We start from the raw sequence: 14,567 nt of genomic DNA on the forward strand, positions 1-14,567 counted from the left end.
GGAGGAGCACATATTAGTTATGACATCTCAAAAGACCAAACCCTCTGACAAGCCACAATTAAGAAAGCAGGGAACACGTTACATACCTGGCATCTTCTTTCAAACTATCACTGAATTTTGATCCTGAAGAACGTATATTGAAAGGATCGGAATCCTCACTGATATGAAACGCCTCTGCTAATCTCCTGAAAGGGAGAGACAGGTATGCAAATAAAAGGAGTGGGAGGGAAACTATCTTACAGTAACACTGAGTGCCTACTATATCCTAAATTCTTTATGCATTATTTATCTCTATTTCAGTAAACTGATTAAGGAAAGAATAACAACAACTTGGGATATGAGGTGGTATTCATAAAAGAAGGTAAACAAAACAGATCTATAAGGATCTGAGTGAGTCATAGGCTGAACACTGGGGACTTAGATTATTTGGGGAAGAGGATTTTGCAGTTGTGGGATGGTCTGAGAATGGTCAATGGGGGATGACTTTCTCTGAGGCTTAGTTTAAAGATAAAGTACACAAAATAGACATACAAATGTTAAAATTAATATAGAAATATGAAAAGTAAAGAATTCCATTAACATATGCACGTCATTTTTATACATTTCTTGGCTGGGTGCAGTGGCTCACACCTGTAATCCTAGGACTTTGGGAGGCCAAGGCAGGTGGATCACTTGAGGCCAGGAGTTCGAGACCAGCCTGGCCAACATGGTGAAACCCCATCTCTCCTAAAAATACAAAATTTAGCTGGTGTGGTGGCGCATGCCTGTAATCCTAGTTGCTAGGAGGCTGAGGCATGAGAATCGCTTGAACCCAGGAAAAAGAGGTTGTGGTGAGCCGAGATTGCGCCACTGTGCTCCAGGGCAACACAGCGAGACTCTAAAATAATAATAATAATAAAAAATAATACATTTCTTTATTTTTTTACTTTTATTGACCAATTGTTATTGCTTCATATTTATGAAGCACAGTTTGATGTTTCGGTACATATATACTATGCTGTATAATGACCAAATCAGTGTATTAGGCATATCCATCACCTTATTATTTCTTTGTGGTGAAAATATACAGAAGCCTCTTTTCTAGCTATTTTGTAATATACTACACCTTACTGTTAACCGTCATCACCCCAGTGTGCCACAGAACACCAGAACTTAGGCCAGGTGCAGTGGCTCAGGACTGTAATCCCAGCACTTTGGGAGGCCGAGGCAGGCAGATCACCTGAAGTCGGGAGTTCGAGACCAGCCTGACCAATATGGAGAAACCTCGTCTCTACTAAAAATACAAAAATTAGTCAGGCGTGTGGTGCATGCCTGTAATCCCAGCTACTCGGGAGGCTGAGGCAGGAGAATCACTTGAACTTGGGAGGTGGAGGTTGCAGTGAGCTGAGATAGCGCCATTGCACTCCAGCCTGGGCAACAAGAGCAAAACTCCTCCTCCAAAAAACAAAAACAACAACAACAAAAACATACACTGGAACTTATTACTACCATCTATTTGTAACTTTGTATCCACTGACCAATCTCTCCTCATCCTCCCCTTTCCACCCCGTCCCTCTTCTCAGTCAGATAACCACTATTCTACTCTCTGCTTCTATATTAATTTTTTAAAAAATATTCTACATATGAATGAGATCATGTGGTATCTGTCGTTCTGTGTCTGGTTTATTTCACTTAACATGATGTCCTCCAGGTTCATCCATGTTGCTGCAAATGAGAGGGTTTCATTTTTTTTATGGCCGAAGAATATTCCATTCTATATATATATACCCATTTTCTTTATCCATTCAGCCATGTTGGCCACTTGAGTTGATTTCATATCTTGGCTATTGTAAATAGTGCTGCAACAAATGTGAGAGTATAGGTATCTCTACAGATTTGATTTCCTCTGTACAGATACCAAGGAATAGGATTGTTGGATCATATGGTAGTTCTATTTTTTATTTTTTTTGAGACGGAGTCTCGCTCTGTCACCCAGGCTGGAGTGCAGTGGCCGGATCTCAGCTCACTGCAAGCTCCTCCTCCCGGGTTTACACCATTCTCCTGCCTCAGCCTCCCGAGTAGCTGGGACTACAGGCGCCCGCCACCTCGCCCGGCTAGTTTTTTTGTATTTTTTTTTAGTAGAGACGGGGTTTCACCGTGTTAGCCAGGATGGTCTCGATCTCCTGACCTCGTGATCCGCCTGTCTCGGCCTCCCAAAGTGCTGGGATTGCAGGCTTGAGCCACCGTGCCCGGCCGGTAGTTCTATTTTTAATGTGAGGAAATTCCATACTATTTTCCGTAGTGGCTGTACTAATTTATAATCCCACCAGAATGTATAAGTGTTCCCTTTTTTCTAATTGTTTTTTTGAGGCTGGGTCTGGCTCTTGTAGCCCAGGCTGGAGTGCAGTGGTATGATCTCAGCTCACTATAAATTTCTGGGCTTAAGCCGTCCTCCCACCTCAAGTTCTCCAGTAGCTGGAACTATAAGTGTGCCACCATGCCTGGCTAATTTTTGTATTTTTTGTAGAGACAGGGTTTTGCTATGTTGCCCAGGCTGGTCTTGAACTCCAGAGCTCAAGTGATCTGCCGGCCTCAGCCACCCAAATGCTGGGATTATGGGCATGAGCCGCTGTGCCCGGCCCCTTTTTTCACTATAACATTTTTCTCTATGTGTATATATATATGTATATATTTTTGGAGATGGAGTCTTGCTCTTGTTGCCCAGGCTGGAGTACAATGGTGCGATCTTTGCTCACTGCAACCTCCGCCTCCCGGATTCAAGTGATTCTCCTGCCTCAGTCTCCCAAATAGCTGGAATTACAGGCGCCCGCAACCATGCCCAGCTAATTTTTGTATTTTCAGTAGAGACAGGGTTTCAACATGTTGGCCAGGCTGGTCTTGAATTCCCAACCTCAGGTGATCCGTCTGCCTCGGCCTCCCAAAGTGCTGGGATTACAGGTGTGGGCCACTGTGCCCAGTCTTTCTCTATAATTTTAAGTAGCTGCCATTATTATATACAAAATTGTCTCACCCCCCCAAAAAATAAGAATGTGAGGTAACGCATATGCTAATTAGCTTTATTTAGCCATTCCACAATGTATACATACACATCATGCTGTATTACCATAAATATATACCATTTTTATTTAATAAAAAAATTTTAAAAACTTTGTTTCTTTGCCTCTCCCCAGCATTATCTTGTTAGCATTTCTCATATTATTATTTTGTTTTCCCACTTAACTGTTTTCATAGCTCATAGTCTTCTAATTATGTATAACCCATATTTTAATCATTTCCCATTTAGTGGAACTTTAACAGTTCCCCAGTTTCTCAATATTATATAGGACACAATTAATATCTCTGTGCAAAAAGCTTTGAAAATGTTTCCAGTTGTGGGGTACACGGAGTGGACATAAGACTCTTGATCAATGTGGAGTAAGTGGTCTCCAGAATTGCCACTTTGTGCCCTAGCCATCAGTGTCTGAATCTCATGGCACCTCACCAACACTCAGTTATTTTATTTTTTTAAAGATAGATTTCAGCTTAGCACTTAGTACAATTTTCATTTACACTGTACCAGGAATCACTTACAAGCTTAGTGCCCACAATAATCTGGTTCACATTGCTAGGCTTCCAAAGAGGCTTACTTTTCAAATTTTCATGAGAACTTCTAGGGGAAGATCTTTTGATGTTTTGGTTAGTTGGCCACTAATACAAATTTAAACACCAATAAAACCTGTCTGTGGGCTGAATTTGGCCTGCTAGTTTTTTATTTCTACAACAGAGATATACACACATGCATACACACATACATATATGCACAGGTGTATGTGTGTATATATGTGTGTGTATAAATAGATACAACTTTAGGTGGAATTTTCTTTAAATTTGCATTTTTTTCTCTTAGGCTTGTGTGTATTTATGAAAGAATCTATATAGTAAGGGTCATTATGTCATCACCAAGATTGAGGAGAAATTCAAAAGGCTTTCAAATATACCTAGTTTTAATCAATAACATTTACTGAGTACGTACTATGTGCCAAGCTCTTGTGCCAAGAGTTTTATGAGTATCATTTTTAATTTTAATGTATTAATCCTCACAACAACTCTGGAAGGTAAATACTGTTATTGTCATCATTTCTAGATTTTTAAGAAACCTAAGGCTTACAGACAATATGTGACTTTCCCAAGGTCTCACAGCTAAGTGATTTGTGAAGCTAGGATTCAAATCCAGACAATCTGACTCTAGATCTCTGGCTCTAACTAGTATACAATATGTCTTTCAACCACCAAAAGTATATTTCCATGTTTGGAGACCCTTCTGTGTATTCACTATAGCATTTCTGAATACCTAGGACTCCTAATTTACATTCTGCAGCTGAGAACACTGACTGATGGTTCCTAAAGGGCAAGGGTTTTGAACAGCACTCACTACAAAGTTATTGTAAGGGTCAAACCAAGGAAAATTTGGACAGCACTACTAGTCATCATATTACCTCTACACAATACGTAAAGAGGTACTATTAAAATTGTTGAAAGTCAAACTTCAAGGTAAAATAGGGCTATACTTTGTCTGCATTTGTCTAACATTTTATCTTAAACAAATTTCAAGGACAAGTTATGATAATATTACAATAAACTTCCGTATACCCTTCACCTAAATTCTTCAATTATTAGCATTTTGCAGGGCTATTCAATTTAATCAATCTTTGCTAGAATCAGAAAGTTTGCCAGTCGTTGAATAAATGCCTCTTGACCTGATAGCGTATCCTCAAATAACTTACTGCAGACATCATATTTAATGGTGAAATACTTAAAGTTTTCCCCAAGAGATGGAGGATTAGTCAGGAATATCTATCTATCTATCTATCTATCTATCTATCTATCTATCTATCTATCTATCTATCTATCTATCTATCTATCTATCTATCTATCTATCTTTTTGTGAGACTCAGTCTTGCTCTGTTGCCTAGGCTGGAGTGTGGTGGCGTGATCTCGGCTCACTGCAACCTCTGCCTCCCAGATTCAAGCAATTCTCTTGCCTCAGTCTCCTCAGTAGCTGGGACCACAGGTGTCCGCTACCACGCCTGTTAATTTTTGTATTTTCAGTAGAGACAGGGTTTCACCATGTTGGCCAGGCTGGTCTCCAACTCTTGACCTCAAGTGATCCGCCCGCCTCAGCCTCCCAAAGTGCTGGGATTACAGGCATGAGCCACCATGCCCGGTCAAGGAATATCTATTATTACCACCTTCCATTCAACAATATACTGAAGGCCCTAGCCAGTGCAACGACGTAAGAAGAAGAAATAAAAGTTAAGAATTGGAAAGAAGGAAAAAAGATAAAAGAAAAAAGAAAAGAAAAAACAGGAATTGAAATTAAATTACTATCATTAGAAGACATGATTGTATATATGCAAAATCCAAAAGAATCTACAATATCAGAAGTAAGTGAATTTAGTAAGGTTGCTAAATAAGTCAATAAATATCAATTGTATTTCTAAATACCAGCAACAAGCAATTAGAAAATACCAATTTAGGCCGGGTGCGGTGGCTCACACCTGTAAACCCAGCACTTTGGAAGGCTGAGGCAGGAGGATTGCTTGAGCCCAGGAATGTGAGACCAGCCTGGCCAAAATAGTGAGATGCTATCTCTACAAAAAAAACAAAACAAACAAACAAAAAAACCCCAAAAAAATTAGCTGGATGTGGTACAAAAAATCTAAAAATTATTAGCTGGGTGTGGTGGCATGCACCTGCAGTTCCAGCTACTTGGGAGGTGAGGTGGGAGGATCACTTGAACCCAGGAGGTAGAGGCTGCAGTGAGCTGTAATTGTGCCATTGCACTCCAGCCTGGGAGACAGAGTGAGACGCTGTATCCAAAAAAAAAAAAAAAAAAGTCAAGCCACTCATAGAATTTTTTCTGCCTTATCTGTGATGTATTTTTATGCCTGCTGAAGCATATAAACATCTTCTGTAACACATTTCTAAAATGAGCATTTGCTTTAAAATGAAGGCCTTGTAATTTGCATTTTTTCTTGAGGATGTCAACCTGGTCAAAAACAAAATAAACAAAACCCTTGTCACATTACATAATAATAATTTTAAAAAAATTAAAAGTTGGCCAGGCGTGGTGTCTCACACTTGTAATCCCAGCACCTTGGGAGGCCGAGGTGGGTGGATCATGAGGTCAGGAGATTGAGATCCTGGCTAACATGGTGAAATCCCGTCTCTACTAAAAATACAAAAAATTAGCCGGGTGTGGTGGCGGGCACCTGTAGTCCCAGTTACTTGGGAGGCTGAGGCAGGAGGATGGCGTGATCCTGGGAGGTGGAGCTTGCAGTGAGCCGAGATCACGCCACTGCACTCCAGCCTGGGTGACAGAGCGAGACTCCGTCTCAAAAAAAAAAAAAAAAAAAAATTACAAGTAATGGCCGGGCGCGGTGGCTCAAGCCTGTAATCCTAGCACTTTGGGAGGCCGAGACGGGCGGATCACGAGGTCAGGAGATCGAGACCATCCTGGCTAACACGGTGAAACCCCGTCTCTACTAAAAATATAAAAAATTAGCTGGGCGAGGTGGCGGGCGCCTGTAGTCCCAGCTACACGGGAGGCTGAGGCAGGAGAATGGTGTAAACCCGGGAGGCGGAGCTTGCAGTGAGCTGAGATCCGGCCACTGCACTCCAGCCCGGGCGACAGAGCGAGACTCCGTCTCAACAAAAAAAAAAAAAAAAAAATTACAAGTAATACAAGGAGAAAACCCATCTATAGCAGCATCAAAAATCAAGAAACAAATCTACTGACAGAACACAAAATCTATATATACAAAACATAAAGTATCATTGAGAGAAATCAAAGACGACATGAAATGCAAGAATACACCCTCCTCATGGATTAGAAAATTCAATGCTGTAAGGATTGCAAATTGACCTACAAGTTAAATAACAACTCAATCAAAATCCCAGCAGGTTTCTTGCGTATATATTATAAGAAGTCAATTGTGAAATATAAGTGGATATGGGCTGGGTGCAGTAGCTCATGCTTATAATCCCAGCACTTTGGGGGGCCAAGGTAGGAGGTTTGCTTGAGCCAGAAGTTTGAGACCGTCCTGGTCAACACAGTAAAACCCCATGTTTACAACAAAAAAAAAAAAAAAAAAAAAAAAGAAAAACTTAGCCGGTCGTAGTGGCGTGTGTGCCTATAGTTCACCTATTGTGGAGGCTGAGGCACAAGGATCCCTTGAGCCCAGGAGTTCAAGGGTGCAGTGAACTATGATTGTGCCATTACATTCCAGCATGGGTGACAGAGGAAGATCCTATCTCAATAAATAAATAAATAAATGAAAAAGACATTAAGTTGAAATGTAAAGGGCTAAGAATAAAGAATAATCAAAGACAATATTGAAGAGGAGTCATGGTTGAGGATATATACTACCAGGTATTAAGACTTGTTATAAAGGCACAGTAATTAAGACAGTGTGATACTAGTGCAGTTGAACACGATGAGCTCAGAAATAGACTCACATACATATATTTGATATATTTTTATTTATTTTATTTTATTTTATTTTATTTTTTGACACGGAGTCTCACACTGTTGCCCAGGCTGGAGTGCAGTGGCATGATCTCGGCTCACTGCAAGCTCCGCCTCCCGGGTTCACGCCATTCTCCTGACTCAGCCTCCCGAGTAGCTGGGACTACAGGCGCCCGCCACCATGCCTGGCTAATTTTTTGTATTTTTTAGTAGAGACGGGGTTTCACTGTGTTAACCAGGATGGTCTCGATCTCCTGACCTCGTGATCCACCCACCTCAGCCTCCCAAAGTGCTGGGATTACAGGCTTGAGCCACCGTGCCCAGCCTATTTTTGTTTTTGTTTTTTGAGACAGGGTTTCACTCTGTCACCAAGAGTATAGTCCAGGCTGGTGATCACGGCTCACTGTACCCTTAGCCTCGCAGGTTCAAGCAATCCTCCCACCTCAGCCTCCCAAGTAGCTGGGACTACAGGTACGTACCACCACACCTGGCTAATTATGTTTTATTTTTTGTAGAGATGAGGTTTTGCAAGTTGCCCAGGCTTATAGGTGATTTATGACAGAGATGGCACTGCAGAGTGCTGGGAAAAGGACAATCTTGGTACTTGTCAAATGGATATTCGCATGGAAAAAAGCTGAATTGTAAACTCTCCTTATCCATACTCAAAAAAATCGGTACAGGTCAACTGTAGATTTAAAATGTGAAAGGTAAAATAATATACTTTCTAGACAGTAACAGAATATCATCATGGCCTCAGGATGACAAATTTTTCTAAATAGGACATGAAAAGTGCTTATTAAGAAACTCAAATAAACTGGACAATATTAACATTAAAAATTTCTGTTTATCAAAAGACAACAAGAGTTCTTTAGCTTCTGGGATAAAAAAAAAGGTATCAAGAGAGTAAAAAATGAAGGTACAGAGTGCAACAAAGTACTCACAATGTATACAGAAAGCCAACAAAGGACTCATATTCAGAATACATAAATAATTCCTACTAATCAATACAAAAGAGCACAAAAAAGCAAAGGACTTGTACAGGCACTTCAAAAATGAGGCTATCCAATGGCCAGTAACTATAAGAAAGGTGCTCGGCCGGGCGCGGTGGCTCAAGCCTGTAATCCCAGCACTTTGGGAGGCCGAGGCGGGCGGATCACGAGGTCAGGAGATCGAGACCATCCTGGCTAACACGGTGAAACCCCGTCTCTACTAAAAAATACAAAAAACTAGCCGGGCGAGGTGGTGGGCGCCTGTAGTCCCAGATACTGGGGAGGCTGAGGCAGGAGAATTGCGTGAACCCGGGAGGCGGAGCCTGCAGTGAGCTGAGATCCGGCCACTGCACTCCAGCCTGGGCGGCAGAGCGAGACTCCGTCTCAAAAAAAAAAAAAAGAAAGGTGCTCAATCTCTTAAGTCATCAGGAAAAAAGAAATTAAAAGCTCAATGACATCTTGTTACACACATCTACAAAATGGCTAAAATTAAAAAGACTGACAATTCTAAGTGCTGACAAAAATGTACAGCAATGGGAATTATCCTTTGCTGGTGGGAGTGTAATTTGGTACAATCACTTTGGACACTGGCAGACTCTACTAAAGCTGAACATATGTGAACCCTATTAATCAGCAATTCTACTTCTGGCTTATATCCAACAGAAATGTACAGAAATACAGAGCAAAGCAAGTTTAAGAATGTTCTGGGCCGGGTGTGGTGGCTTGTAATCCCAACACTTTGGGAGGTGGAGGCAAGTGGATCACCTGAGGTCAGGAGTTTGAGACCAGCCTGGCCAACATGGTGAAACTCCATTTCTACTAAAAATATAAAAATCAGGCCGGGTGCGGTGGCCCATGCCTGTAATCCCAGCACTTTGGGAGGGTGAGGTGGATGGATCATGAGGTCAGGAGATCGAGACCATCCTGGCCAACACGGTGAAACCCTGTCTCTACTAAAAATACAAAAAATTAGCCAGGTGTGGTGGCAGGCGTCTGTGGTCCCAGCTACTTGGGAGGCTGAGGCAGGAGAATGGTGTGAACCTGGGAGGCAGAGCTTGCAATGAGCCGAGATTGCGCCACTGCACTCCAGCCTGGGAGACAGAGCGAGACTTCGTCTTAAAAAAAAAAAAAAAGCACAAAAATCAGCCAGGCATGGTGGTGTGCGCCTGTAATGCCAGCTACTCTGAAGGCTAAGGCAAGAGAATCACTTGAATCTGGGAGGCAGAGGTGGCAGTGAGCCAAGATCATGCCATTGCACTCCTGCCTGGGCGATAAGAGCAAAACTCCACCTCAAAAAACAAAAAATTCTTAACAGCTTTATTTGTAATAGTTTAATACTTAATACAAAGATATCCATTAACAGTAGAATGGGTAAATGAATAGTAATACAAAAAAAATCATGCAGGAATAAAAATGAATAAAGCATTGCTACATGCAACAACAGGAGTGAATGTCACAAAAAAGTAATGAAAGAAGCCAGACAAAAATAATACAAACTACATGATTTCATCACCTACATAAAGTTCAAAAACTAATCTAAAAAGAAGTTAGGATAGAGGTTTTACGTTTATGTAGAGTACAAGGGACAGTTCTGGTAATTATCTTTTCACCTGAGTGCTTAATTACACAACTGTATTCATTTAGTGACGATTCACTGATCTGCACACTTCCAATCTTCACTATGTATGCTAAACTTCAATGAAAAGTTCACTAAACATTGTTTTAAACGATGAGTCAGGAAGTTGGCCAGTCCCTGAACAAGTATGCTGTGGTATGATGTTTATATCATGCCCAAAACCACACAGCTCATGTTTCTCAATATACTGAAATCACCTGAGTGATTATCCTTAAGACAATTCAATTCTTGGTAACGACATTTCTCTTGCTCTTTGATAACAGTAAAAGACGCAGCGCAGTGCTGAGTGAATGTCTGATGTTTGAAGGGTTGCTCCCTTCCATTAATTTCACAGAGCTCAAGGGCAAGGAGATTTAAAAAGCAACTGAAACTACTTACTTTTTCCTTTCCAAGGCTGAACACTCCTCATCACACTCCAGCCTGGATAAGCAAATGAAAAAAAAAATAAAGTCAGAGTACTGGCTATACAGCTCCTATCCAGCAAGAAAAGAAAGTCTCAGTCAACCTGGAAGCACAGCTGACTCTAGCCAAAGAACATTCCCTCAGGCCAGGAAGCCTGTGAGGCCACCTGCTCTTCAGTTTCCATTAGTACCCTTGCCCTAGAAATATCATTTCCCCACGGACCCCAATCCAGGGATGGCTGGATGAGGTCCCTCTCAAGGACAGGTGGGATGGCCTCTCTGTTATGGGGCCAGGAGTCCTCCAGTGGCCTCAGAGTGTTCCCTGGCTGCTCAGCCCCAAATGCTCCACAGGTGCCCCTCTTAACAGCCCAATCTCCCATTCCAGAGACAGTCACCACTCTGGGTTCTCTATTCTCACATGGGTTAAGCTAAACACACATAGGTCTCTGCTTCCTTTGGTTACTGTGAGGCCTGGAAAAGTCTCCTCTAGTCTTAGCTATCTCCTGAGTAGGATGCATTGGGGATGGAACGGATGTCTCAACATCAAATTGTCTATTGAATACTTATTATGTATGCAAGGCTCTACTATGAAGTACTGAGATAAATGAATAATCCCTGCCCTCTAATTGAAGTCTAATTGAAGAAAGAAGGCACATATATGCATTTTAAAAATTACCTGGCTTGATGAACTTCCTTTTTGGTAATTAACTTGCTGATCTCCACTGAACCTCCAAGTTGCATGTCTGTTATCTTAGAGGCCATGGAAATTGCAGCTATTCTGAAATATAAAAAAGAAAGGGAAAAAGAGGCATTGCAGTTTCACAAGAACCTCCTTATACTTGGGATACAGAAGACCTCTTTAAAAGCAAATCTAGGCCGGGTGTGGTGGCTCACGCCTGTAATTCCAGCACTTTGGGAAACTGAGGCAGGTGGCTCACCTGAAGTCAGGAGTTCAAGACCAGCCTGGCCAATATGGTGAAACCCCATCTCTACTAAAAATACAAAAACTTAGCCGGGCATGGTAGCAGGCTCCTGTGATCCCTGCTACTCAGAAGGCTGAGGCAGGAGAATCACTTGAACCTGGGAGGTGGAGGTTGCAGTGAGCCGAGATCACCCCACTGCACTCTAGCCTGGGCAACTAGAGTGAAACTCCATTTCAAAAAAAAGCAAATCTATCACATGAAAACTGGTATGGTCTTGGAAGCCCGGCTACTATGAACTACCAACATATCTATGTCATATCTCCTCAATTACATTCAAAGCAGCTACCTGGGAAGTGATGAGGTGACTCAAACCCTCAGTATTCCCTAGAGCAACACTTGGCACTTAGTAGGTATTCAAACATAGCCAATCTGATGTGTGCATCCTCTTAAAGTCCTATATCCATGGCACCTCCCCCCATCTAACCAGATATATATAAAATATATATAAATTATAATATATATTATATATTATACATATATATAAAACCATTCATTCTCTAACATCTCCATCTCAGCACTCAGATCCCTATATGGCTACACAGGTCCCAAGACTTCAGGAAGCTGCAGAGATACCTCACAGAACAATTAGAAACCCTCACACTGGCCGGGTACGGTGGCTCAAGCCTGTAATCCCAGCACTTTGGGAGGCCGAGACGGGCGGATCACGAGGTCAGGAGATCGAGACCATCCTGGCTAACACGGTGAAACCCCATCTCTGCTAAAAAATACAAAAAACTAGCCGGGCGAAGTGGCAGGCGCCTGTAGTCCCAGCTACTTGGGAGGCTGAGGCAGGAGAATGGCGTGAACCCGGGAGGCGGAGCTTGCAGTGAGCTGAGATCCGGCCACTGCACTCCAGCCTGGGTGACAGAGCGAGACTCCGTCTCAAAAAAAAAAAAAAAAAAAAAGAAACTCTCACACCAGAAAGGCACAGGGCTTAGCCCTGGCTGTGCCAATGACAAATGGTGGGATGTGAAAGCAATTCACCTAACTTCAGGACATCTTCCCTTCTTATCTCACAATGTAATACGACCAAAAGAGAGAAAAAGAGAAAGAGGAAGGAGGAAGCGGAAAAATTCAAGTTATTTTACACACCAAAGTTAGGGAAGAAAAGGTACATAAAGCAGCACTTTTTCTTTGAACTAGAGAAACTAGATTCTTAAAAATGTAAGAAACTTTCTAGCCAGGTGTGGTGGTTCACTCCTGTGATCCCAGCACTTTGAGGGGCCGAGGTAGGAGACCAGCCTGGGAAACAGGGCTAGACCCCTCTCAATAAAACAAAACAAACAAAAAAACCTTTCCAGCTTTTAGAAAAGGTGCAAGGATACTATGATAAACACATGTATCTGTGCAGTGGTGTTTACAACTGATCACAACCAGTTACAGAGTTGTTTCTTCTCCACTCCCACTGATTCACTTGATTAGCTTTAAAAACAAAACAAAACACATGTATCTGTTTCAACTAGGTCACCAGTTGTTAACATTTAAGTAACACTAACCTTTGATAAGTACTAGATGCTTCAGAGCAAATCACCATCTCTTTTCTTCGTCCACATTCACACTGTAGCTCTACCTGAAGTCAGATGACATGGAACACTTTTAGCGCACTAGAACCATGTGAATAAAGCAGTTTTCACTCTTAAATCCTCTCTTAAACCATAGCAGAGACTAGAGAGTCAGCGGGTGGCCACTCTCCAAGCTGGAAGAAGCTAACCACACATGCAAACTGACACAGTTGCTGACATGCTAGAAGTGCCCCCATCCACAATGCCCCCTTTTGGAAACCACCTCTGCTCTTCATCCTGGCTGAAGGGGCAGGCCTGGGATGAAGTTTTTACCATCAAAGACAGACGCTTGCCCTAGGCTCAACTGTGGCCTAGCCAACTCCACCTCCTCAAGGTGGCCACACTTGATCCTTTAGACCAGGCTAAACCTCCCATTTACCTGCTCTCATAGCACCCTCCACAAGGCTTAAACTACTCCCTCATGACACCACAGCCATAATTAGTTATCTAAGCAATAATTGAATATCTGTCCCATCAGGTAGTGAGGAACCATGTGTCTCTTGTTCACTAATTTATCCCTAGCACCTCATGCTACGTCTTGCACAAAACACATTTATACATTTATTAAATAAATGGAGTAAACAATCAGTGTCTATTGAGAATCTGATCCAAGGGAGACACAGACTCTAGTCTGGTGGCAGTGGGTACCTGCTGAATCAAAAGGCCACACCAAGTTTGGCAGGCAGAAACCTGTGTGACTCACTCTACCTTTCCCTAACTTGTGGTTTTTGGCAACCAATGACCCCTGATTAAGATGCATGCCCAGGGGCTACTGTAGACAGTTCGGGACTCACTAGTAGCCTCAGAACCACAGTCAATGCTCCATCGGTGGCCAGAAATACCCACCTTGGCTTTACAAGCAGTCACAGGGCAGGGTGAGCTGGTATGGCAGGGTGCCATACACGGGTGACCACAGTCAGCTCTGGGGGTGGTGCAGGGCTGCTTGCAGGCCTCATCCACAAGACACTCCCCTTTGTGACAGAGTCTCTGACATTTGTGCATCCCACATGGTAGCGTGGCACCGCAGGGTAATCCGCAAGAGATATCAACCAGGTGACAGGGGATGTTGCTCCGAAACTAGGAGAGACAGAAGTAGTCAGATTCTCATCTCCATGTGGGATTTGGGGTGAGTTTTAACTTCCTCTTAAAACATTTCTGAGCTTATAGCAGGTTTTTTTTGTTTTTGTTTTTCTGATACAGGGTTTTACTCTGTCGCCCAGGCTGGAGTGTAATGGCATGATTATGGGGCTCACGTGATCCTCCCACCTCAGTCTCCCAAGTAGCTGGAATTGCAGGTGCGTGCCACCATGCCCGGCTAATTTTTGTATTTTTTTTTTTAAGAGATGGGGTTTCACCATGTTGCCCAGGCTGGTCTCGAACTCCTGAGCGGAAGCAATCCACCTGCCTAGGCCTCCCAAAGTGCTGAGATTACAGGTGTGAGCCACTGCATCTGGCAATAATGGTTTGTATTTATTTATTTATTTATTTT

General features: G+C 42.5%; 1 protein-coding gene across 9 annotated transcripts in view; it reads right to left on the minus strand.

Annotated features, from left to right (window-relative positions):
- Nucleotides 1-14,567, minus strand: part of NFX1 (nuclear transcription factor, X-box binding 1) — an 84,167-nt gene that overhangs the window by 5,920 nt on the left and 63,680 nt on the right. For 6 of the 9 annotated variants that reach the window (XM_015117560.3, XM_015117559.3, XM_077965964.1 and 3 more), the window contains 5 exons: nt 13,925-14,155; nt 13,013-13,086; nt 11,210-11,311; nt 10,511-10,552; nt 87-185 (listed from right to left, as the gene is read on the minus strand). In XM_015117560.3, coding sequence (XP_014973046.2) covers nt 87-185; nt 10,511-10,552; nt 11,210-11,311; nt 13,013-13,086; nt 13,925-14,155 — 548 coding nt within the window. Of the gene's footprint in view, nt 1-86; nt 186-909; nt 1,192-7,515; nt 7,580-9,355; nt 10,553-11,209; nt 11,312-13,012; nt 13,087-13,924; nt 14,156-14,567 lie in introns of those variants that run through there. The other 3 variants (XR_013404781.1, XR_013404779.1, XR_013404780.1) reach the window with 3 other exon arrangements.

The sequence above is a fragment of the Macaca mulatta genome, chromosome 15, assembly GCF_049350105.2.
Source record: "Macaca mulatta isolate MMU2019108-1 chromosome 15, T2T-MMU8v2.0, whole genome shotgun sequence".
NCBI classification, from domain to species: domain Eukaryota; kingdom Metazoa; phylum Chordata; class Mammalia; order Primates; family Cercopithecidae; genus Macaca; species Macaca mulatta.